At 37.8% G+C, this 27,523-nt stretch overlaps 1 protein-coding gene across 1 annotated transcript; it reads right to left on the bottom strand.

The window, feature by feature from the left end:
• Positions 1 to 21,424: 21,424 nt before the first annotated feature.
• barhl2 (BarH-like homeobox 2) lies at positions 21,425 to 25,966 on the bottom strand. The gene is made up of 3 exons (XM_051898333.1): positions 24,600 to 25,966; positions 23,155 to 23,380; positions 21,425 to 22,273 (listed from the first exon to the last, which is right to left on the bottom strand). The coding sequence occupies exons 1-3, from the start codon at positions 25,150 to 25,152 to the stop codon at positions 21,961 to 21,963; spliced, it is 1,092 nt and encodes a 363-aa protein (XP_051754293.1). The 5' UTR covers positions 25,153 to 25,966; the 3' UTR covers positions 21,425 to 21,960.
• Positions 25,967 to 27,523: the final 1,557 nt, after the last annotated feature.

The raw sequence follows: 27,523 nt of genomic DNA, 5'->3' as shown, positions 1-27,523 counted from the left end.
TGAACCGGTGTGACGTCATTTCAAACAAACACAGGCCAAAATGAAGTTCGTTTGGAGTTTGTTTCAGGCGTTGGAAACAGCTTGCAATGCAAACTTTCGTGGAATTGTTCTCCAGCTCATTTCCTCTGTTGAGTCCATCCGTCTACGAGCAAAAACATAAACACAGTATAGTAGAGACTGTAGTGTGTTTCTAATTGAAAGCAACACTGACACAGTTTTTTCATGTTTAATACTGTAAAGCTGTTTGGTTTAAAGCAATCTATTGTATAAAGTGCTATATAAATAACATGACTTTATTTGACTGGAGTGCTGAATTGCAGAGCTCGTGAAACATCCACATCGCTATGATCAGATGCTTTCTTTACTGCTGTTTTCTCACTGCTGTCATTTTTGTTCTGTGTTCATTTTGTTATTGTGAGGAAAGTGTACAGCACATATGTATATATTCATCTAAACGCCACTCTCAGCAGCGTGGGCGGCATTGGGATGTTCGCTAACATTATACCATTGCAAAGGTACTTCTTTTGACCCCTAAATGAAGAAACAAAAAAGAACTTCGCTGTGAGTATTTTGGGGCCTTTACATTATTTTGATAGTGTGTGCAGAGTGCTTATTCTGCTAACAGTGAGTTCAGACACTTTGACAGAGGACAATGGTATACAACACTTATAATGGTTGTGCTCTTTCTGTCAGGAACCTCAATAGTTAATAATCCTTCAGAGATGTTGTATTTAAGAAACTCCTCAGTCCAAAAATCAACAAGAGCAGACTCTGTTTTACATGAGAACCCACCAAAATTCATCAGAAATGCCAAAATCTGCCCAGCCAAATGTCCAACGTTGTACAGAGTGACGGCAGAGAGCATTAATGCAGGAACACAGAGGTTATTAGTATCACCGCATGGTGTAGCATAAAGCAATCAGCTTCAGAGTGTGTCTCCCTCATCTTACACCCTGCCTGTTCTCCCCCTGCAGAGCCGCTCAACACACAGACCAGCAGCTAATGATGCTGGACAGAGACGTCAGACTGCAGCAGTCACAGCCTGGCTTGATAATGCTTCTCTCCCTACACCTCCTCATCAGTGACAAGACACAAGATACCAGGGATTTTCAGCTGAGGTTCTTTCTGATGTTTGTTTGTGGTATGATTGCAGGGGGGCGGATAAGGTGTCAAGTATGATTGAAATGGAAGCCAGTTGCTTCTATTGGTTCTGACAATAGCACTGAAGTGTTGTGCAGGAAGTAATGCTCAGGTGAGATGCAGTCTTATCTAAACATCCCTTACATTAGTGAGGGAGCTGCAACTTTTGGACAAAGTAAAAAATGGTCTGTTTCTATTTGGTTTCAGCTCTACACATTCTGACTGTTTCATGTTCTCATATTACAGAATAATTGACCCTCATTATTATAAAATTGGCACATAAATGAAAATTATGTCACTATTTGCACCCCTCATGTAATTCCAAACCTGTATGAGTTTCTTTCTTGCATGGAAAACAAAATATGAATTTTCAAATAATGTCCTGACCAATGATAATATAAAGAAAGTGAACAAGGGCTATCTTAAAAAGGATGCAAAGGCATCATAAAAGTATCATAAAATTGGTTCATACGACTTGTGTATGTTGTGAGTCCTTACTATATATGGTCTATATGACATGTATGTGATATTGGTGTTTACAATCCAAAGTGGTCACCAACTTTTTTGACTCATTCGCTGATTTTGAATCATCCAGACATGTTTTGTTTCCTGAATCAACTGACCAATAAAAAAGAACAACACATTCACAAATCAGACTACTTGTCTCATAATTATCAGTGAATAATAATTTAAATTTCTGTTTGTTTGTTTTATCTTTTAAACAGATATATCATATGACTTCAGAAGACTTGAAATATAGTGCACAAGTCATATTGACCACTTTTATTTATTCATTTATAATTCTGCAGCTTCAGCTTCATTCCTCATTGACTTTCATTATTTTGAAAAGAGTGGCCATGATATCAAGGATAAAGTATATCTCAGGATATATCCATGGAAAAATAAATTCATATAAATTGCCGATACAAATTATTGTAATGTAGATTACATGTAGAGAAAGATTAAAAGAAAAATAAGGACTACAGTTTCCAGATTTATTTAGTACAGTATATCCAATTTTTCAGTCCCAACAACATTTGACATTAGATATCTCTATCGTAGTAACACATACAGATAAAACTCTGAACAACTTTAAACTGTTCTGTCGCTCCGCCCTCGAGACATAGCAATGAACTGACAATGAGACATCACAAGACAAACACAGACACAAAGAACAACATGTCAGTGCAACTGAGAATCTTTTTTTCCGTCAAATAAATGGCATCCGAGTCATTTTCCTATGTGATGTGTGAATGATACTTGCCACCATCCATCAGGAGAACGGCTAAAGGAGGCCAGGGAGACATGCCTCATACAGTGGACACTCCAGGGAGCTCATTATTGAACCTATTAATCTGTTATTTGACCCTGGTGAGAGCACTGGCCAATTTAAGAGGCACCTAAGCTTGCTTTCTCGAAAGATCAAGAAAGAAAACACCCTGTCTCTCTTTAATTCAGCAGAGCTGCTTAAAAATTTATTGATAGCATAATCTAATAAAATACTCAGCAAGTGTCCAGATAATTGATTGGAAAAATGTGAACTCAAGATTTATTTGGAAGGACCTTTTGTTTGCTAGAAAAACTCAAAAAAGCAAGTGATACTATGGCCTTTTCCAGGTGGGGGCACATTAATTTGATATGCTTATTGAGTACTAATTAATTTAAGAAATAATCTGATAACACAATGTCAATGTGAGTACACATATTTTATTACAGTGTAGTTACAATGTAACTAGACTTGTACTGAAAAGGGGTGCAAAACAGGTTTCATCATGATACAATCTGATATTGATTCTCTTAGCTATTTATTGCGCTTTCCACTGCGTGGTACGACTCGACTCGGGTTGGTTCAGCACGGCTCGGTGTACTTTACTTTCGGTTTGTTTTTCCACTGCAGTTTAGTACCGCTTCAAAGTGGGTGGGATTATAGACTGATCGTATAGTTGTGCCGCCTCTACTGCCGTGGATGTTTCAAATCCAATGATGCTGGTAGTGACGATTCTTTCTTACCAATCAGTGAACTGCAGTGTTTACACGTCACATTTTGTATCGGTATGGCTCGCTTGGAACCTCAACCGAGGTGGTACTATTTAAGCGAGCCATACCGTTCCGAGCCGTGCCATGCAGTGGAAAAGCATCAAATAGTGAGCCGTACCAAGCCATACCGAACCGTACCATGCAGTGGAAAAGCGCCATTATATACAGTATATAATTCTATACACACTGTATATAATTATTTTATTGTACTAGAGTAATTATCACATTAAAACTGTACACCGTAATTAAACATGTTATCATATACAATTTAACAAGATAATCTTGTGAAAAAAAGATCACCAATCTTGCAATGACAGACAAGGCTAATAATAACAGACAAGGCTATGTTGAGAATGTGTCATGATTGAAGCAGTTTCAGCAACCTCTGCATAAGAGAGCAAGTAAGTAGTAGAGGGCTTTCAATTCCTCCTTTCAGCAGGTGTCTGACTGCTAATCTTCAGCCAGGTGCACAACTCAGCACTTTATTAAGTTAAAAACAATGTCATGCCCTCAAGCGCTCCAATTCACAGTGGCGCCTATACACCACACAGTTAAAGTGGCTCTCTAATATCTCAGAGACAAGAAGACATCATCCTCAGAGTCACCTCTGTGCCTGGTTCAGCTAGTGTTCCGCAAACTGATTTTCAGTTCTAAACTTTAAATTTTGAAATTTAAATAATTGTTCACAAATCTAATGGAGACTGTTGGCTACATGAATCTACTGACCACCCCAACATAAACATAATTTGAAAAGACTACTTAAAAAGTTCGAATTATGTTAAAAATAAATTACAATTAGTGTTGGGGGTAACACAATACAAGTAAAGTTATGTAATCAGATTACTTTTTTCAAGTAACGAGTAACTACTTTTAAATTTACAACAAAATATATGAGTTACTTTTTACTTTTAACACAAGTTACTTTGTTTTCTCATTTAATTACTGACACCTCTCCTGCCCCCATGTTGAGAGAAATCGGGAGTAAGTGCAGAGGCATTGTGTAAACATGATGGTTATTGTAGTTCTAAACTAAATGTGAGCAGGCATTTACTCATCTCAAATGCACAAAAACAGATTCAGTATTTCTCACAATGAAAAATAAAAACAGTGAAATGCAAACTCAGAATATTACTCAAACCTGCAATGATTAAATATGTTAAATAACACAAATATAAGTTATGTATTTAATCTCACATTATTAACCAATGTCTTTGCTGCTGACCTTTGATGAACCAATTCTTCTACTGCATCCTATTCTTCTGCAATCCAGAATTACAGCACAGCTGAAAGGTTTGTTTGAGCTGCGCCCTCTACTGTACAGGCATGTATTTGCATTTGCTTCAGCCTGAGGCTTATCATTTCACTTTTGGTGTGACAGGGCCTTTACATTTGCCAAAATAATTTTTTGTTATTAAAATCCAGCCTAGGTGAGAAAAAGTAATGCAAAAGTAATGCAGCTCATTACTTTCCATAAAAAGTTACTAAGTAACGCAATTAGTTACTTTTTTTAGGGAGTAACGCAATATTGTAACTCACTATTTTAAAGGTAACGCACTATTGTAATGCACTACTTTAGAAGTAACGCTATATTGTAACGTACTTTACATTTGCCAAAATAATTTTTTGTTATTAAAATCCAGCCCAGGTGAGAAAAAGTAACGCAAAAAGTAATGCAACTCATTACTTTCCATAAAAAATTTACTAAGTAACGCAATTAGTTACTTTTTTAGGAAGTAACACAATATTGTAAAGCACTACTTTTAAAAGTAACTTTCCCCAGCACTGATGTGCAATAAAAATGGAAATAAAATAGGTAGTTGCTCTTTTAATAATATAGTATACTGTAGCTAGTACGTTTTATACATCAGTCAGTTTTTGTTTCTATGTTGTTTCCCGAAATTAGTTTTGGATACACACATATTTACTGAAATTTCATTATGTCTAGACAAATGGCATTCACATGGTGAATGTTAGCCAGTACCGCTGCCTAATACTAACCAATCAAATGTTTCGGCACAGGTGATTATTGCCACAGCAACTGAAACAGAGCCCCGAAAGCATGCAATTTGTTATTTCAGAAACTAATGAAAGCTCTGTCATGATTAGAGAGCCTGCATATGTCATGAGAAAAGGCACAGTTGCTTCTCTATTTTTGAAAATCGAGTTGTATTAATTACTACAGAACTACAAGATACATTGTTTGCTGATCTTTTGTGATTTTAATCTTTAGCAGGAGTTAAGTTCATGTAATATTACTCTCCCTTGATCCTGCCGATTTGTTCCTTAAATCATCTAGAGTAAGCCTTGTTTTAATCTTTGATTACACTGCTCTCCTCAAAACACAATGCAACTTAAATGATGTCCTGATGTACACAATTGAATTAATTGACTAACAGCAGGTGTCAAATCTAATGCTATACATCAATACAGGGGGATCACTGGATGAGAAGGGAATCAGATAGCTGTGTCTGAGGGATCCATTGGAAAGCTAATCAGCCTCTCAGTGGACTGACTGCAGCTGCTGTTGGTGACGCCCCCAGTATTTACACCGGGTGTCTTTTCAACTCTGAGAGCAGCTTTAGAGAGCTTACTGTAAGATCAGTGTTGGGTGCATTTCGTAGGACGCATGGTAGGTGGGGAGATGCTTGCACGGTCTACAAGAGATGTCACGACTGAGGAACATCATTAGTTGTCCCACTGGGGAGACAATGGAGCCTCTGTAATCCTATCTACCCCTCCCCTGAGTTTATAAGATCACACATGCGTGGAGCAGAGAGTCTGGCCCCATGGTGGTTCCTCTGCTTCCAAGCCATAAACTGCTCAGTTGCAACTGTATATGAAAATGACTCAACAAGCTGCCAAGTTACATGGTTGTATTCCTAAAATTGATAAGATATTGAAGTGACCACAACGACTTTAGAGAGCTAAGCCTGTGACCAAACTGACATCTAAGAACTAGCAGCGACAAAAGTCGACTGTGTTGTTGCCTCACATCGCCTGCATCTGGGCCAAAAAGATGTGCTTCAACACATCACAAAGACTACAGCCAACGGCCAACTAGCATGTACATTCTGCTCCTGCATAAGAGGAAACAGTCTATACCCGCAGGTGGCAGAGGTCTACATTCGTCATTCAAAAAGGAACACTGAAACTAGTGCTGTGTCCCAATTCCCCTACTTATACTATGCCCTAAAATTAAGTACTCCTGAAGTGAAGAGTGTAGCAGAAGAGTAGACAAGCTTTGGGACATACTATCACGTCATATGACTACACCTTTAATGGACGCTCTGTCGCATAGTTACGTGCATCCTGCCATGTAAACTGGCCTGTCATTTATCTTGTCACAGTTAACATCATCCACATTTAATTTAATTTAATTTAATGTATTGGAGAGAAAAGAAGCAGCATGTTGATCTGACAGTCGTGGGTGTTTCATGCTGAGAAATATCCAAATATTTTTGCATAATGATGCATTTAAAAGTTAAACTTATCTTTATAAACGTTCACATTGTTGCTGCAGATGAAATATAACACAGATAACATTAAACCAATATTTTATTTATCAGGTTAAATGTTGATTATTAGTCACTCAAACCCCTTTATCTAAACCTCTCTACTTAACAATCATTTGTGCACATCCACATCCACTCGTTTTTAACTGAATCCTCCTCCAAAGTGCAATGGTTTGTGGGCAATATTAGCCGTTAGAGTGTGCATGGGTCCACACTTCAGTAGACCATCCGGGAACTTTGGCATATTCTTTTCAACATACTATGCTTTGGGGGTACACTTATTCTAATCTCACATACTATTTAGGATGGATAGTATGCACATTGGGACACAGGATAAAAATGCAAGATATAGTCCGCAAACAAAGCAGCACTTGTTTACTGTTTTGAATATGAATCATGTTAATCAGTTGGTCTTCACTTTCTTGAAATTCTTGAAATGTCATTATAAAAATATTTAATATTTAAATGAAATATTTCATCAGGTAAGATGAAGTTGTTTTCGGGTTTCTTCTTGTGCATTGGTTCGCTAAGCTGGGTTGTGTTTCCCAAAAGCATCGTTATCCAACTAACATCGCAAGTTCAGTCGTTACTAACATAGTTCAACGATTTAGTGTTTCCTGAAACTATTGTTCAAACGAATATTCGCAAACTGCATCGCAAACGTGTGTGGTTGGAACGACTTAATAAATTGTTATCTTTAGCAAAATAAGCAAGCTGATATTAAGTAGCCTACAATGTACATCTTTTATTTCAGATATATACAAATGTCATTTACATATTTTAGTTTGTCAAGAGATTTTAAGCACCGTTTTTGAAGAGTGCGCATGTGCGTATGTGCTCTGGTACGTAGGAACGAGCCTATGATTGAATCTGGAAATAAAGCAAAATTACTGAGAGAAATGAGAAGTAGTCCTCAGATGCCATGTCCGTAATTTATAGCAACCCGACGGTCGGCTTGGCGTGTCACAGTCTTTAGAAAAATCACAATTGTGGTGCCTGTCATAATGTTTAGAAAAAAAAGAAAGAAAAAAATTACTCCCAAAAATGGTCCTAAGGATAGTGAGGGGAAAGTGGCCAGATGACAAATCACCACTGGTCTTGATTGTTCCAAATTTATACTGTGCTACCGGCAGGGTCTGCTGATATCCTCAGTTCCAGGACAGATTTACAATTAGAAAAGATGCCCACAGCCTGTCCTGTTTTTTTTTTTTTTTTTTTCAAGCTTGTATATATGTGTGCCATTACACTTTCCATAATAAATTAATAAGTATGTGGACTATGAACATGAGTGAGAATGGGTGAAACCAGTTTCAGTGTAAGGCATATATTAAAACTAAAGACCCTTTGGATTCTGGCCTTTCCCGGCCCCTTTACACTGGATAGCAGGTTAGTGGATGATGACATTGGGTGGACTCTTGGTTCCAAACTGACTTTCAGAGAAAGTTTGAGCTTTGATTTCCTTCCCCTTCTGATGGCAAGAATAAAAGGGGACAGTGATACATATTTCAGGGCTCTAGGATCCACAAAGGGACTGGAATAAAGAGGTATAAACCTTTGAACTAAACAAAGGTCCATCACCCGCACATCATATCAGAAGTGCTTGTAGCCCTTGTACAGACGAGACTGCAGAGAAAGAGAAAGGGAGGGAGAAACTCAGAAAGAGAGTAAAACCATCGAGAACCAGTATGACTTTGCTGACAGGTTGTCTGAGTGTCACCCCTATGTCCTGCAGCCCTTGTCCTCTCCTGAACCTCATGCCCCAGTCTTTCCACCCTCTGCTGGGCCACAGGGCTTCCTGAAAGCTCCATCTCAGACCTCCATCTGTGGAGCTCTTTGTAAGTGACTGCTGGTTGCATTAAGTTGATTAAAGTGGTTGGCAGACAGTAGTATTTGTACTCTCTCCCTTGCACAAAGATGAAAGAGTCAGGTATGTGTTTCCAGTTCTGAGTACAGGGGACGGCCTCCCTCCTCCTTCCACTCTGCTCTTAGAGAGGTCAACAAAAGACAAAGGCCTTTGGATTGAAAGCAATGGAAAGCCTCTTTCACCAAATGATCTCTAATTGTTCCTTTCTTCCTCCTGTATCCCCAGTATGATATCTGTGGCGGTTGAATGACTTTGTCCGCAATTGTGTCTTTGAAAGCTTCTCTTGAAAGAAGAGTCACGTTGAGACGAAGGCTATTACTTATATCATACTTCCATAAAAACAGACAACTGACAATTTTCCAGTATTGTATCTATCAAAGGAAAAGTGTAATTTATTTCTATTGCTTTCAGTCTGAAAATATCTAAGGGCATTTCAGTAAGCATTAAAATGAACTGATATTTACTGTTGGTTTTATGAAGAGATGTTTGTACCGAGAAAGACTGAGATTGGACTTCTAATGTACTGTATTAAACATCAACATCAAAGCAACGAAAACTGAACATACTGGAGTAATGTGAGCTGGAATAATGTATAAGAACTGTGGTGTCTTGCAAAAGTATTTAGACCCAGTTTTGTAGCTACTCTATAATATTTTTATTTCACAATAATGAAACCCCAACAAAATGATACTAAATTGCTATACTGGTACGTTATTACGATTTTAAAAGCAAAACAAAAATAAACATTCATTTGTGTTTGAAATCACTGATCCTTTCTCACATGCCTTTTTTTTTTTTTTTTTTTTTTTTTTAGACCAAGATGTCTTGCAATATTTTTGTAAATTGATTATTGTTCACTCAGGCCAGCCTTACAGAGATTTCTGGATAAACAGTAGGTGACTTTATGTATTTTTACTCTCCTGTCAGCTACTGAACAAATCACCGAAAGTGATCATTGGCCTCTCTAGACTCCTTTAGGTGTTCTCAGAGACTATAGATTAACACTGCAGCAAAATATGGTTGTCAGCCTTGTTTTAGAGTGCTAAATATGGTTGGGTTCCAGACTCTGTTACATTTTTAGAACACACATCCACATTTTGAGGGTAAGTTTGGTGAAAACTAGTTCCCTGTACATCGAGAGTGATTTTTCAGTAACTAACAGAGATGTGGATGTGAGCTGTATGTCATCTGAGCTTCTTATGATTATACACTCCGCACTCACTTAAAGGGATAGTTAACCCAAAAATGAAAATTTTCCCATGATTTACTCACCCTCAAGCCATCCTATGTGTATATGACTATCTTCTTTCAGATGAGCACAATCAGAAATATATTTAACGATATCCTTAGTCCTCCGAGGTTTATAATGGTTGTGAATGGGGGGCCGCGTTTTGGAGTAAAAAATAATGCATCCATCCATAAAAAAAAGTAATCCATACAACTCCAGGGGGTTAATAAAGGCCTTCTGAAGCGAAGCGATGCGTTTCTGTGTGATAAATATCCATAAAACTTTATAAATTCAAATAACTAGCTTCCGGCGTACAACGGTACGCAGAATGCACATGTCCTCTGACGCGATGTATGACGCAGGATGTAGGAGTATCGTAAGCTTAGATGCCTCACGCGGTTCAAACTAATAGGGCTGTGCAACAAATTTAAGCTTCTCTTCTCTTATATTGAAATCCTCTGAAATCTCTCCTTAAAAATGACTGTTTTAGACTTATAATCCTTGACCGGTGATCTGTTTTGCTCTATCCTCTGCGCCTCCACATTCGTCATTACTTGTGAGTCAGGTCAAAGGATACTCTTCCACTGCAAATCGACTTGTGCATTTTGTGTACGGTCGTCCGCTGGAAGCTAGTTATTTGAATTTATAAAATTTTAAATATGGATATTTTTCTTACAAAAATTAATTGCTTCACTTCAGAAAGCCTTTATTAATCCACTAGAGTCGTATGGATTACTTTTTTTTATGTATGGATGCATTACTTTTGACTTCAAAACACGGCCCCCATTCACAACCATTATAAACCTTGGAGGACTAAGGATATTTTTAAATATATCTCTGTTTGTGTTCGTCTGAAAGAAGATAGTCATATACACCTAGGATGGTTTGAGGGTAAGTAAATCATGGGATAATTTTCATTTTTGGGTGAACTATCCCTTTAAGAAAAAAGCTGCTGTCTGTTAATTAAGATTTCATATGCACATTCATCAATTGGACTTAAAAAAAATGTTTTATCAATTAATATAATTTACGGGGTCACATCTTTGATATTTATTTTAGTCACTGTCACTATGGTTACAGGCATTATTCACGGCTGTTGCAAGAACTTGACTGTATACTTCTTCCAGTTGCTCCTTAAGTGGTTGAATGAGCAGGACAATTTGAGATTTTTGTTAGGAGTATTCTCAAATAGAATACAGTCACATTACAATTTCATTACAGTTTTAATTTAGGAACTTCATTGTAGAATTTCTGATGTTAAAGGGTTAGTTCACTCAAAAATGAAAATAATGTCATTTATTTATGTCGTTCTACACCCGTAAGACCTTTGTTAATCTTCGGAACACAAATTAAGATATTTTTGATTAAATCCGATGGTTTAGTGAGGCCTGCATTCACAGCAATGGCATTTCCTCTCTCAAGATCCATAAAGGTACTAAAAACATATTTAAAACAGTTCATGCGAGTTCAGTAGTTCTACCTTAATATTATAAAGCGACGAGAATACTTTTTGTGCGGCAAAAAAACAAAATAATGACTTTTCAACAATATAGTGATAGGCGATTTCAAAACACTGCTTTGGAGCTTTGCGAATCGAATCAGTAAACCAGAGCGCTAAAGTCACGTGATTTCAGCAGTTTAGCCGTTTGATAGGAGATCCGAATCACTGATTCGATTCGTAAAGCTCCGAAGCAGTGTTTTGAAATCGCCTATCACTATATTGTTGAAAAATCGTTTTTTTTTTGTTTTTTTGTCGCACAAAAAGTATTCTCGTCGCTTTATAATATTAAGGTAGAACTACTGAACTCGCATGAACTGTTTTAAATAGGTTTTAGTACCTTTATGGATCTTGAGAGAGGAAATGTCATTGCTTTGAATGCAGGCCTCACTGAGCCATCGGATTTAATCAAAAATATCTTAATTTGTGTTCCGAAGATGAATGAAGGCCTTACGGGTGTAGAACGACATGTGAGTAATAAATGACATTATTTTCATTTTTGGGTGAACTAACCCTTTAAAAAAGAGGGAATTGGAAAGGGTCTGTATAATGTGTGTGTGTGTGCAAAGACCATCAAGCCTGTACCACTGCTTAACAAGTTGTCTCTAATGACAGCTGAGTCTTTGATTAAAACTTTACAATGAGGACAGTAGACAAAGTCACAAATATGACAGTTATTTTAACACTGCAACAAAAAAATAAACAAATAAACTAGGACTTTGGCATTAGAGATCTGTTCCACGCATGATTACGATATAAAGAGAGCCACTGTGATCAATGGGACTATGAAATTTGATAACTCGTTGCACACCTGAGACAACTGATGGATGTTTTTGCAGCAAACAAGCCTGCAATAAACCAAATATGATCCAAATTACCCTTCAAGCAAGTCCTGAGGAATATATGGATTCATTGCAGGCGTAAATAAAGGGGCAGCATAAATTACCACTGGATGTCAATCGTGATTGTGTGCCCTGTTTTTCTTTGTGTTAGTGTGTCGCCTCTTCTTCTCACTGGCGGATGACATGAAATGAAAGCATTCTCTCTCCAGCTCCGACAGCACCACTCTGAGCGCTTTCTGACACTTGAAAACGATCGGTATGGTGGTACCACAGCTGGGCTGGCGTTGATTGGCTGGCGCATAGGCTGCCACTAAACTTTCGGTGCTTGAGGAGCTGTCTGTGCCGGGACAGGTGGTGTTTATGCAGATGAATGAACACATTACTGTGTGCTCTTCCTTTTGGTTTAAACATTAGCGTTTCAAATGTGACAAATCAGATGTTCGTCTCCCGCATCCTGCCTCCATTGTTGTTGCCGGAAGGATGTACATGTGGAGAGGTTTGCATGAGTTTGTGTGTTTACAGTTTTGCTGTGTGTGTGTGTGTGCATGTGTGGGCGGGTGAGTGTATGCATGAGTACGCATATGTATATTTAACATCTGATTGAGCATGCTAGTACTGGACAATTTATCATAGTTTATCATACCTGCATGGAATTATTTGCACCCATCTACAAGCGGTAGGAGACCATGTGTAACAAACAAGCATCATTTTTTGCCCATTTATAGAGATTATGTTGATTACATGATTACATGTACTCCACGCTATAAACTGCAATTTGTTTTCACATGCATACTCACACGCACACACAGTGTGTCTCTGTTCCACAGAGACCAGCAGGATTGAGAGGAAACTCAGCTGTAGTCTTTGTTCACTGCGTGAGCGAGAGCTGTTGTCTACTACCCGAGGACACAAGGCCTTAAGTGGGTATAACTGACAATAAGCAATTACCTCCTTATTATCACAGCACAGCGGCTGTAATTGGCTCTCCTTCAGTAGCAATCAGCTCAGTAGACTGATTAATCCTGCCATTGGATGGGACTTTCTTCTTGTTTATTTGTATTATTGACATCACAAAATTATATAAATGCATTCTCCATTAGATATAAAACCAGTTCTGTTATGTGGGATTGCTCATATATCAAGGTACATAGAGATTAGAGAAAGTCTGGCTTTTAATTGCCATTTATTAATTATTTACACCTATATCATTGGATGTTAGATTGCATAACATGGATTAACTTGAATCCCATTCCATGGGAAAGGACACGAATACTACATAATTATAAGTAAACACTGTCTTTTTAATTACAATTCCTTTCTCAACTGCCCCTTATGTGTGCATCTTTAAAGCTCATCTAAGAGGCAAATTGACTCAGTTCTTGTATACGTTATTTGATTAGTAGCATAATTTTGAAATTTGAATTTAAAGTATTCATCTCAAGTACAAAGCTCCTTTTTCCATCTTAGGAATGTGCGCATTCTGTGTTCCTCAATGTGTAGCTCTTTGTTTGTGTAATACTTTGTTTCGGCTTTGGTAGTCTGAGGGAATTGGTTCAGAGCAGTCTTGGGTGAGAGACTTTAGCCCATTGTCTGGCTCAACTTGACCCGACCTGGCTGGTTAAGCTGACGTATTGTGGACTGCAAATCGTTTCAGCTGAGGGGGCCAGTTTCTTTGTGAAGCATCGGAGAAAATAACTTGGTTAAAAAGAGCATCCCTGCAGTCTTGGGAGAGGCAGATCGGTTTTGTTTAGCTGCTCCAGACAACTCCAAATCTGATGTCTACTGGCTGGAGGCAGCGAGGAGAGGAAAGGGAAAAAAAAAAAAAAATACCTCCACAAATGGTGAGAGGTTTATTGTTGCCAACTCTGAAAACCCTGCACCAGATGAACACCAAGCTGAAATAACAAGAAGATCCACTGTCACCAACACATTTGAAGGGCTGCTTCTTAGCATTTCTTTCCATATTCCAATTTCTCTCCATCTTGCCAGTTGTCCACACAGGTGCAAGAAGTGGATATTAATAGAATGGAGCTCCACTGCCAGTCCTCACAGGCCTAGGAAGTTACGTGACATAAAAAAAGCTGACAATTCAGCAGCAATCAACAACTTGTTTTCTAGCTGGATCCCCACAGCCGTCGAGAGGGGTAGAGGAAGACCTGCTGATGCTTAACGCCGGCTTCTAATCACATTTCTGCCATGCGGCAGGCCCGGGCTTGTACCTCACAGGTATCTGCTAACTCGTCTCAGCCCTATTTCCTCACACCCTCAGTGCTCTTAATAGCCTGGCTTTGTCACTCTTCCCCAGCAGCCGGCCCAAAGACAACCTCAATTTAAAAATGTAATTAACTCTGACATCGCATGAGCTCTCCTTGCTCTACATTCAGGGTCTTCAGAGGAAAAAACTGAAATAACAAACAAAACACACCCAACCTATCACCCCTCAAACATAGTGAAAAGCAGGAGACAAACTATGCAGCCACTATCGGACAGCATGTTTAAACATAACGGGCGCACATGGTGTGATTGTTTAGCTCTTGAAAGACACACTTGGCCAATGGACCAATGCTTCAAACGTCCTCCAACCAATACGCCCATATAGGTCATTTGTCACTTCCCTGAAATAGGACCCATAGGAGCAATTACTAAAGTTGCGCCCCTATCGACAACAGTACACTTTTATCTGCGTTATATTTCGGGTTTCGCGTAGCTCAATTGGTAGAGCATTGCAATATACAACAATATGCAATCACATGATTATGCGATCGTGGGTTCGATCCCAGGGAAAGCATGTGCTCATAACGTGTATATGCACTATAAGACACTAAGGGTAGGTTTAGGGTTGGGGTAGGTGTAGTCGTTAATAAAAAAATGAGTTTTGCTAAATGGAAATAGGACAAATGGTGGGTAAGGGACCGTGTAAAAAGTCCACACATTGCATTTAAATGAACACGCATTTTGATTGGTAACGACGGTCATACGTCATTTCATGACGACAGACCTAACATGACACTGTCATTAAATTTTATGCCAACTAGAGGGCGCATGACTTTAAAATGTAACTATAGGTCGTAATAAGGTGCTTGAAAAAACGACCTATAGGGTCGTTTTTTGGAGGAGGACAGTCTCAATGCTTATACTGGACTGGAGAAGTAAAATGGTTGATTACACGTAAACTGAACGGGGGGCGATTTTTTCTATCTACCCAAGTCAGTCAGTGTCAACAGGCCAGTCCCAAATGGATCAATCTAAGGAAACACCCGTCAAAAAATTCCTTCTGCTCAATGTCAAGCCAGTCATGACTTGTATGATTATCAAAAATGGGCACAGCTCTTGTTTGTGGTCTCCCACAGCTCAAGGTTTGGGTACAGGGTGGGACATCAATCATTCCCTTATGGACAAGGTGCCACCGCCTCATTTCCTGTCGGACCTCGGCAAGCGGTACTTCCAAGTGTCTAATTACCACTACGGAGCTAAAGCCACACCAGCAGCTCTCCAGCGTGGAGAGCCTCTCGGTGAACTACACAGCTAATTGTTCCATTGCTCCCTTAATGACGCAGTCAAAACAGAACAAAGGATAACACCAAAAGGTAGAGACCAAGTTGATGTGATAATTTTCATTAACCCTGCACTCCGTGTTCTTTCATCCACCCCCCCACCCCCACCCCTTTCCCCTGAACTGCGTAGTGAGGTACTCAAATTATCCACAAGCATTTCAGCCTGTGCTAATTATCCAAAGAGTTCCTCATTAGACGATTTTAAATCCAATCTTAGATCAACACTTGCTCAGACCTCAGGGATTCTACGTTCCCAACAGCGGTTAAACAAACAATCAGTTCAAAGGATCAGGTATTCCACTTTAAGAAGAGGGAAAAAGAGAAGGGTAAACAACTGCTCACTTGAAAGAAATGACTCCAGCCGTTGCCCAGCATGTATGCAGCAATCTATAATTCATTTCACTCAAAAACGCTCAATTTTTCCCCATGCACCAGCTTTCTAATTTGAAGTGTAGTCCACACACTCACACACCTACACCCACATGATGACTGCGGGCAAAAGCCAGACCACAGCTCCCAAAAAAAGAGAAAAACAAAGAAAAGAAGAATGGCCAGCAGTAACAATACGTTTCATGCAGCTTGCAATAATGACATGGCAAACAAATAAAGGTGACAACCATCTTAGCAGTGCTGAGTCCTATGGGTGCAAAGTATTTTCCACAATTAGATCAGGCTTACAAAAATTTATTCACAATATGGCCAGAACACACTTAATAGCCACCAAGAGCACATAAATGACCAGCCCTGTAACACATTTATCCATTTATTTTATTTAATTTCGGTCTGTTCTTACTTCTCATTACTTGTCTTTTATTTACCTGCTTATCATTGCTTTCCCTTGCAAGGGATTGGTTGGGAAAATGGGGGAAAAAACTGTATAGTGAGCATGTGAAGAATTGATCATATGAGCCTTTTAATAGGCATTTAAAAATCTGGCCTTGAGTGGATTCCTAAGAGAGCACTAGTAGATGTACCACATCACACTTATAATGTGCAGTAATTTCAACAGCATTTCTCCTCCCCTGCCTTTCTCTCTACCTCATTCGTTTTATCTTTCCATCTCTCTCTCTATGACCCAGCTGCACTCTTTCTCTCTTTCGTCTCTTTTAATGTCAGTGTGTTGCCACTGTGAAGCATCACAGAGCTTGAGTCTGTCACTTAAAATAATGCTGTCAGATCTGTAATTTTAACCTTGAAGCAATTAGCTGTTGTTGAGCCGTAATGAATGCTGACACCTCTCGTAGATGATGAAACCCCTAATTGCTCTGTAAGAATTGAAGCTTTTGACATTGCTGCTGACAGAATTTTTCCCCTTCCTTTCTTGTGCTCCTTCATGTGGCCACACGTACAATGACGGTGGCTGGTTTAAACTTGAAAGCTAGCAGAACTTCTCCGCCATCAGCTGTCCCGTCACTTGAGCAGAAAAAGGAGAGGGGAAAAGGCTGGTTTTGCTGAAATGATGAGAGCGTTTAAACCATGATAGCACTCAGCTAATGCATCATTCAGCAGAAGTGTCATGGATGAGCGTTAATGCCACGACAGGAGCAGGAAGATGACTGTTCCAGCTTAGACAGGAAAAGGCTGATGAAATGATGGCTCAGGACACTTGTAATAAGTTTCCTCCTTAAATACCTGGCAGGACTGAGTGAAGTGGGATTTACAGAAATAACAGTTCACTTACGCCTTTAGCCACACATAGTCTTAGATGTGGAAGTCCACTTGTATATTTGCAGTTACAATAGCCGTTTCACTTCTTTTATTGTCAAAAATTATTTCTTGCTTTTAAATGAAAGACAATGGAAAAAATGTCAGTACTCTCCTAGATTGTTTTATGGCAGTCAGTTTTGGCATTGGAACTTATCACAATGTCCAGTTCATTTCTCTGGGTGGCGGGGGGGAAAAAATGTTGCTTCCAGAACCAGGGCACACTACCATATGACAAACATTCCATATTCCTGAAAATGTCTTGTACATCCTATTTTAGATTTATATGCATTTGGCAGACATTTTTATCCAAAGTGTTTTAAGTATACATTTCAATAGTCCGTGTGTTCTCTGGGAAAATCAAGACATTGGCATTGCTATCACCATCCCAACAGTAAAACATTGCTTCTGTGCTTATATGTGAAATTATTATTGTTAATATTAATATTATTATTGTCTTTCTCTCTCAGGCTTTACAGTTGCATTATTTTATGGCAGTTTTACACATGCATCATCTGTGAATAATACCCAAATAGACATTTGCTCTAATGATTGAACTGATAACTGGTGAGAAATATATTTGGTGCAATTTTAACACATTCTTACAGCCATCAGCTCTGAATAATAAGTATTATCAAGTCAACAATGAATATATTAGCTGAGGCATACATATATAAATGTATTTGTATATTTTTTAGATGAAACAGTAGTCATTTCATATTTATTGGCAGTTTAATTAAAATAATTTGTTTTTATAATAAATAGGAAAAAGCTGTGAATGTATGTGCAGGAAAAAAAAAAACCGTTTCAAATCAGTTTAATCAACAGTTTTGTCTCGTAATCTAATAGCAGTGTTCCTATTGTATTTAATACTGCCAGATAGCTGTCAGATTTTCTGCCTGTGAGTCTATTGAAAGCAATGTGGCCATGACTATTAGCAGTGGGGTAGAAACATTTGATAAAAAAAAACATGTGAGTGTTGATGAATAATTTGAGTGTTTAGGAACAGATAGTTCTTAATCATGATAACCAGGCTTCTGAAAGCCTTTTTAAAAGGTATTAGTCTTTTTCACACCTTCACTAAAATTTTCTAAAACTTACTAATAATGCAGAGGTATACCACGATGCCTGTCAACTATTTCTGCCTCCTGGCAGAAATCCGCTTTCACACTTTAAACGATTCTAACCTTGTTACAACCGTTCCTCCAATTCAGTAAGCTTTGAAATTGCACACGTTGACAACCTACCATCTTAAAATTCATCATCCTGACACCTCGCCATCACCACAGGGCAAGATTAAGAATCCAACCCACGGTAATTAAGGGACACCCAGATGCTTAATGTGCCGCTTCCGTGCTGTTTTGCGAGGCACTGCGATGACTCGGGCCTTGAGTGCGTCATTTAAATCCCACACGACTGATTGTCGCCTTTCAACGATTCACTGAGTGACCTTGCAACGTGACCATCTTCGAGAAGTTCGTCTGGATGTGTCCCTGCCGTTTGAGTATGAAAGATGGTACGTTAAGAAAGTGCGAGCGAGTAATGTGGTAATGAGCGGGCCTTTGAGAGCTGGTGCGTTTCCCTCATTAGGATAATAAGTAAGACATCCCTAACATGACATCAACTGGAAAATGTGGCAATTACAAAACCTTACTTGGGCTCCTGGAAGCAACAAGAACAAACCAATTCCTTGCAGCAATCTGTTCCGTATAATGTGTGTCATGTAAATGAAAGGTCTGAACATCCTTTTTTAATTCAACACCCCTCCTCTCACCTAGGTCCTTACTAGTGCCTGGCTTTCCTCATTTCCGCCCTTTGGAAGTCGATTTTAACCAAAGGTTAAATAAAACGAACAGATCTTGGTCAGAAGGCCACAGCAAATTGAGCATTTACTGACCTACAATGTTTTGAGGATGCTGCTATCAAGCATCACTTCTATTTCAGCAACACCACATTGGCTAATGGTCTCCACATCAACTTGCTGGTGGCGCATAGAAAAGTGAAACAACATATGTCAACATAATATCTCACTGGCTTATATCCCGTGTTTTCTCATTTAATCTTTCATAGCTCCGCTTTCGATTAGCCATAAAAACAGAAGCGTTTGAAAATGCCACTTTGTCTTGATTGCAAAACCGAGTGCGGAACGTAAGAATTTACCATTACACATTGTCCCATTTAACTCATTTGCATTAATTATAAGTATTGTAAAGAATTTACTGTCCAATAGTTTTAAAAATACACGCGTTAGATTCTACTCATGGCTGTATTGTTTTTTTCTTCTTACGATATGGCAACTTTTTCGTTAGTATCTACATATAAACTCTTGATAATATTCCTGATGCGTTTTAAATATATCAAATTAACGAAAAACTAATAAAAATATGTCAATTCTTCAACACATTCCAAGCGATTCATATGACGCACGTAGAGCATCAACGCGCAGCCTGTATTATTGGTTCATATTAAATAAGTTTATAAGTGCCTGCAATCCGGGTACAGCATTCCAGCTGAACACAAGCTTTTAAAAATAATAGTTGTTTTGAAATGGCTGCAACCAGATCTGCAATTAAGTATGCTAGATTAAATTCACAACTGACTGAATTTGTCTTGCGTGCCCTCCAAACGCTAAAGTATCCAACACTACAGAAATCGAACATTTGCTCTACCAACTTTGTTAGTTGTCGATATCCGAAAGCTTAAAAGTTTTGACTTTACAGAATTTCGTTTGCTTTTATTTTATTCTTTTATCAACATAGGCCTAAATCCAAAATTCTGTTTCTCTCTCTCTCTCTCTCTCTCTCTCTCTCTCTCTCTCTCTGTGTGTGTGTGTGTGTGTGTGTGTGTTTAAAATTTGTGGCTATTTTACAGTATTAAATTACGCTTTGTTTAGACCTAACTTATTCTTTTTATTTCTAAATTTTGTCTTTTTTATTATTATGGCTAAAATGTAAAGCATCATACACTGGCGTGCCCATGTCATAATGTTTCAAACTACATAGCAAAGGTCAACTTGGCTTTAATAAGAATTTAGTAGCGCAGAAATCAGCAACCTATTCTCCAATTAGAGGAGCCCAAACAATCGCGCCCTGAGGCTATTCTATCCTGCAGTCTATTCAGTCCTCCAGGGGATGTTATCAAGCTCAAAAAGAAAGGCATTGTAATGTTCACTTAATTATATTCCCCTAAGAAAACTCACGTGATTACTTATATTTACGTCTCGTTTATTTCTTTCACATTTAGTGTAAATCTTCCTAAGCCATTTTGACCAAGGGATATAAAGTATTGCAGTCATGTATTATGTATCGTGTAATCTTTCGCTAGTATGTTTCTCATTTCGATTTTTGCTGCGTCTCTTATTTATAATTCCTTTTGTTCATTTTAGACCACGTTTATACACATCCACTCACTGAAACCTTTTTATCCATATAGCTTAGTGTTAGAATTATGCTATTTAATATACAAACGAACTGGATATGAAATACTGATTTGACGGGGGGGAGATAAAAAATAAATATGTACGTTTGACTGGTTATTTTCCTAAATCAAGAAATTATGTTTGGTTGCGCTATTTACAACATTATCGTACGTGTTGCTGGTTAAAACGAATGACAAATAGCGCATATTAATCTCGGGAGAGTTCTACAAAGGTCTATAATTGTTTATATGAAATGTTTCTTTTAATTCACTCACGCTGAGAAGGCTCACGCCTGCTGTCTGTCCGCGGCGGTTCTCCCACAGAACAGCTGCCAGACCGGGAGCAGCTTCGCCATTCCCAGGATAAATGCATCAAACTATCTATTCTCATATAGCAGACCGGTCCCGAGCCTTACTTGAATGCACGCCTATGCTAATGAGTTCAGACGGGCTTATAGTTTACAAAGAACTTATGTTGTGCCCTAAAACGTGGGCTATATAGCCTACTACACAGTTTAAAAATAGAGGTTTTGGTTATTCTTCTTAAACTAATGTTGTATGCCTACATGTTGTATTACATTATTGCATACAAGTGCCAAGAAGAATTCGAGATTTAGAGGTTTAAATATTTTATCTTTTTTTTTTTTTTTTTTTTTTTTTTTTTTATCCTGGTTTTAAAAATCCACACGGATGTTGCTTAAATCACTCACCATGATCTCTCTTTTGTGAATTGTGCAATTATGAGAATCAATATTTAAAGTTATTTTTGAGGAAAGCTCCAAAAATGTCACATGAAAAGTAATAAATATACGGCCCCTTTCAAGAGAAAGCGTCTGACATTAGCTTTTTAACATTTTGTCTTTATTTCACCCTTTCTTTAAATCTAATAAACTTTATAAGCGTATGTACTAGTATAAGTGTATCTGTACCAAAAAAGACAAAACAAACAATCTGACAATGAACAGTCATTTTACTGTCACGGTCACAGGCTCGTCTGGTTTAGTTTGGCCTATAAGTCAGAAATGGTCCATATTAAATAATACATCTTTTTCTTCGATAAAATCGTCTCTCAGTGTTTTCTGGATGAAAAAAAGCGTCTTGTGAAAGTTCAGCGCAGTCTGTCACATCACGTGTAATACATTTGTCTCTCAGTGTCTTTTCGTTTTACCGAGGATGCGGTGTACCCGGTATTGGGTTTGCTATTGGGTTTAGTGCCGGTTGTCCCCCGGGCCCCAGGCCGTGAATTAGCACTCTGGGGACGAGCGGTCTCTGGAGAGATGGATGCGGTGTGGACGGAGTCCGGTACATACTGCTGTACATGGCAGCAGCGGCTGCGGCCGCTGTCGTGCTGTCCACGGTGCCTAATAAACTCGGGTGGTAGAAATACGGGGATGGGAACATTCTCTGTAAGGCCGAATAATTTCCAGCTTCAGCCAGCAATTCTAATCCGACAGCCGTCTGCCTCTTCCATTTCGTCCTGCAATGAGATCAAAATACAAGAAATCAATTATTAAACTCTCCACATGCTCCTTATGAGCCAGATTAATCGAGGCGTGCATGTTTGATTCTTGCACAAAAAAAAAGGTAAACTTAATTTAAATACATTTATTGTTTGTAAAATAGCCTACATCAGAATAATAAAAACGATAAACATGCTAATAACATTTATTTTCCCTGTAATTTTGCCAAGTTGTGATTTCCGATCAGTTTAGAATTCAGTGAACTTTCTACAGAGTGAATATAACATTCGTCGCCTAAATATATATAGCTAATAAATGTAATAAAAATATGACAATTGTTTAAAAATTAAAAATTATTTAGGAGGGGAAATCAAAAATATTTGGGGCCTTGCTTAAAGTAAGGCTATAAGTAACATTATTAATGAACAGCTAGTTGCAATTGAATGATTTAAAATTATTTAATATGACAAAAAAAAAAAAAAATGTGTAAAACACATTTTCAGACAAGCATGTTCAAATTATTTGATCTAGGCTACATATATAGTTGCGCCGTTCGTTAAAACATAGCTTAATAATAATAATAATAATAATAATAATAATAATAATAATAATAGGCCTAATAATAATAATAATAATAATAATAAAAACTTGAATAACTAATAGGCCTAAATAATAGCCAAATAATAAAATCTTGAATTTTGGCAACTGCAAATATAGATCCATATGTAGATATAAAAATATGGCGGAAAAAAAAATGCTTGGGCAATCAAAATACACTGTACTTGTTACGCTGTACAAAATGCGTTGTTATTATTGATTCTGTTATTATTAGGCTATTATTATTATTATTATTATTATTATTATTATTATATTCCATGAATGTTATGGGGAAACTTACCGTCGGTTTTGATACCAAGTCTTGACTTGTGTGTCTGTGAGGTTTAGGGCTGCTGCCAGGTCCATTCGGTCCTGTACGCTGAGGTATTTCTGTCTCTCGAAACTGCGCTCCAGCTGGTTAAGCTGATGGTCGGAGAAGGCCGTCCGCGCTTTGCGAGGTTTTTTAGAACGGACGGGCGGGCTGTCTCTGGAACTAGAAATTTCCCGATCGCCCTCCTCTTTTGTTCCTAAAGAAGTAAGTGCAATGAAAGTTAATGAAAATGTATTTTAAAAACTGTATAAGGGGAAATGTATTTATTTATTAAGTGAGTTTACTCAAAATGACAACATAGTTTAATAATATAGTAATTACTGTTTAAAATGTTTATTTTGGTAACTTATGGTTGCTATAGGCCTCGATTTTATACGCAGATGTAAACCTGCTTAGGTCCGATTATTTCGTCTTGGTATTATGAGTATCAGGGTCTTTAGAAAAGTCAAATACCAGGCAGCCTATACAAAAATATAGACTACTTATTTGTTTCCCAGATAAATTAGGTCGTCGCATGTAGACGAAAATATCACAACAAAACGAGCAGGATCGATATGTCAATCTATCTCTATTTGTAGCAGTTTTTGCTGGGCTCCGTGATCCCCCCTCAAGGAAGAACAATAATCTCTCTAATTGACTCACTAGGGAGGATCCCACACCGGGCAAAATTCACCAGCCTTTACATCTGTTATGCTAATATCAGAGAATAACCTCAGTGACAGCCTACCAATATTGTTATTGTATTGTAATACTGGTTCTTAATGAAAATACAGACAAACAAACAAAGCCTTAAATTTGGCTTTAATGTTGATAATAATAATTTTAATAGTAATAATAATAATAATAATAATAATAATAATAATAATAATAAAACTTGAAAATATTGTCGGTATTTTATACCACTGAATGCTTGTAATATTCCAGTGGTGGATTCATAACGTTTATTGTTACATCCCAGTTAAGATTTTTTTTTTTTTTTTTTACCCAAAATACGTTTGATATAACTTGATAATTTTGTTTAATGTACGCATGACCCATTAGTTCTGAAGAATTCCATAATTTCTATGTGCACCTCCATAAACTCATATGCTTAGATTTGCAATATTAAACAACAACAAGTTTTTAGTTTAGTCATTAGTTTTTTTATTAATGTATTTTTTTGTTTGTTTGTTTCGTTGTAAGATGCAATATTCAAATTACTGTCAAATCAAATATGTAAGTACAACGTAATAACAATAATATCTGTGCATCTCATTTCTTTGGTGCTTTATTCCTAAATCTCAGATTGTTATTGATAATTGAATCAATTATAATAACAAGTATTATTAAATGTCATACAGATAATGTGATCTAGAAGGTTACCCTATGTTTGTATTGATTTATTTAATTATTTTGCACGTAAAACACACTCTTACCGTTACATTTCAAATCACTCTGAATGTCATCTCTTTTGTCCAGTTTGCTTCTGTTTTCATCTTGCTCTAGTTTGGGCCTGATGCCGTCCGGGGCGGTTCCGCTCTCTGTTTTGGGGCTGTGATGTGGAGATGGTACACTGGTGCTGTAAGGAGCGCACGCTGCTAGCGGTTTACTGTCGCCCAAAATGTCTTTGATTAGAAAGGAGGAGGTGGCAGTCCTGGGGGCACAGCCAGCCTGACCGAGCGGATGAGGCTGGGGTGAAAGCTGCAAACTCTGAGCCTGATTGTGATGATGATGGTGATGGTGATGCTGAAGGCTGTCTTGGACCAGATGCGGTTCGGGATGCTCCATCGTGACTGAGATCGGGGATGAGGGGGCTGTTCCCACAGTGTCTATCTCCGAACATGGTGATGGGGTCGCTTGACTCCTGAAATCCGCTGTTCTGTTATTGTCACCGAGTCGAAAATCTCCGTTCATCAGTACTGAGCTGCCAGAATTGGTTGTGGACAAAATAGTGTCTATTCCGAAACTAGACCCACTGGATCCTTCCATAGTATAAGAAAAGGAAGAGCACTTAAGTCGTCTTCATAACAACTTTCCTGTACAATGTTTTAAAAGAAAAAAAAAAAGCCTTAAACGGAATCAACGAAACAGCGAACAGAAATCAAAGGTTAACGCAGTAAAAAAGCCCCGAAAAAGTACAAAATAAACATTTCTTACGCGCAAATAAAATAATCCTTGCACTAAAGCAAAGAAAAAGAGAAATATAGCCTGCGCTCCAAGATGTTGTTACATTCAAGGTGAAATGTGGAAAGCAAGTGGATCTGTGTAGTCCACGTCCTTTTGTTATGGTTATTGAACTTTCTTTCAAAGTTGAGGTGTGGAGAGATTGGGATGCTCTAACTCCTCGACATCACGCTCCCTTTTGCCACTAATCGTTGTAGTGTTGCTCTACAATGACTTCCTAGACTGACGTCATATTTTCTCCTTTATTATAACACATTCCTCGTGTTCCCCATCTCTCCTCTCATTGGTTACATGGTCACGCGTCTGTCCAATCAGCGATTTGTACTTCATCATTACATGTTAGAGCCACTCATTGATTCCTCAATGCTCTTTTGAAACCTTCCCTCCGCTATAATTTCTCAGACGGCATCTTCATTAGACATAAATACGTTTATGGCAACACTTTACATCATTGTGTGCATGTTACACATATTGCTTGTTGCAAAAACTAATTACTACAAAGCAATAACAACAACAGCAACGTGAAATTAGTAGCTGTTCCACGCAAAAAAAAAAAAGTAGACTTCATTAACGTTACCCAGTGCTAACTAATCACTTACACTGTGAATTGCAAAGTATATTACGGGGCCACTGTATTTAAAAAAGTACACTGATTTAAATTTGAACTTAATTTTACCATTGCATTTTTTGCTTAGTATTTATTCATTATGTTTTGAATTATAGCCTATGGGTTTTTAGTTTATAATGATTTCTCCAAAAGAAAACCTCACCATAATCCCTATTGGCAAAACAAAATTGTGTCATTTATTCTTTTAAGAGCACAGAGACAGTGAAACGTGCTAGAGAAATAAGCCCGTTTTGAGCTGATAGTCATTGTGTGTGTCAGGGCCTTTGAGTGAAAGCACTGATTCTAAATAGCTCAAGGGAATGAAATGATGGCGAATATTGTACATGACATATGCCCGACTCCTATCTTTCTTTCTTTCTTTTTTCCCCCCTTCTTCTTCTAAATAAACCCTGGGCCTATTCTAGTTTTATAAATCATCTTTAAGACAAAGTGCGTTAAATGGTATTTTCAGATTGGGGAGTAGAAATTAAGAACCAACGAATATATGCGTTTAAGTAATCACCCCTCGTTAAATATTGTAAGGAAAATAACTTGAGTACGCTCTGTGTAACGCGCGTTTCTTGAATGTTAATTTTGAATTATAGTTCAAAATGTTTTATATGCCGCTGTGTGCGACGATTTCTACTGAGAGGAGGATGATGATGCGATATATATGGAGCTATCTGAACAGACGGACTCAGAGCTGGTTGTATCAGGCTGCTGCGTTCTTTAGTTACGGTCGAGTTTTCCGTGGATCACTTCACTGTGCTCCCAAACCTGTTTGCAACCTCCTCCTGTCACGGATCGAACCAAGATTCTTTAACCTCTTTTATTTAGCTGATCGACGTGGGAGTCATCATTTAGGTTTGTCCTACGCACCGCTTCAATTTAATTCTTTTTCTTCACAAAAAGAAAATAAATAGTTTTTAGAAAACAGTTTTGTGTGGTTATACATGTTAATAATTTTTATTTACGTTTATTGTGTATTATATATGCTTATCTATTTTGCTGTAAAGGATTTGGTGAAACATTATTTGGAAACCTATTTTAAATATTACAATCAAAAATATAAGAGATTGCATGTTCGTTTTTATTGTTTTAATTACCATCTATTCGTATAGCCTAACAATTGTTTCTCCGGGGAAAAACTTGGCAAACTCTTGAAATGTTCACACTGTTTAATAATTCATACTGATTTACATGATAGCACGGGAGATTGTCTTTTAAAATGTGTTATTTAAAAGTTTATTTTGTTTAAATGTTGTTTAAATTTAAATACCGTGTCACATATTTTATTGTTTCTTCAGGCGACCTTAATATCTGACCTGTTACACATAATATAGATTTCTGGTTGTAAGTTTTTGTTAATTGGGTAACTAAACACTATAGCGATAAAAATATACAGTGCTGAATGCAGCGATACATGCTCGTGTCAGTTTGGATTATATAGTGTGCTTGGCTTGTTAGCTTGTCATTCTTAAAATGTCTGGATTCTGTACTGCACTAAAATAATGAAGTTAAGTCGTGGCTAATTGGTAAAATCTTGTATAACAAGCACCCCCTGACATG

Source organism: Ctenopharyngodon idella, chromosome 6, assembly GCF_019924925.1.
Source record: "Ctenopharyngodon idella isolate HZGC_01 chromosome 6, HZGC01, whole genome shotgun sequence".
NCBI lineage: Eukaryota > Metazoa > Chordata > Actinopteri > Cypriniformes > Xenocyprididae > Ctenopharyngodon > Ctenopharyngodon idella.
Note: the sequence above shows the minus strand (reverse complement) of the source record. Positions and strands in the feature narration are given on the sequence as shown.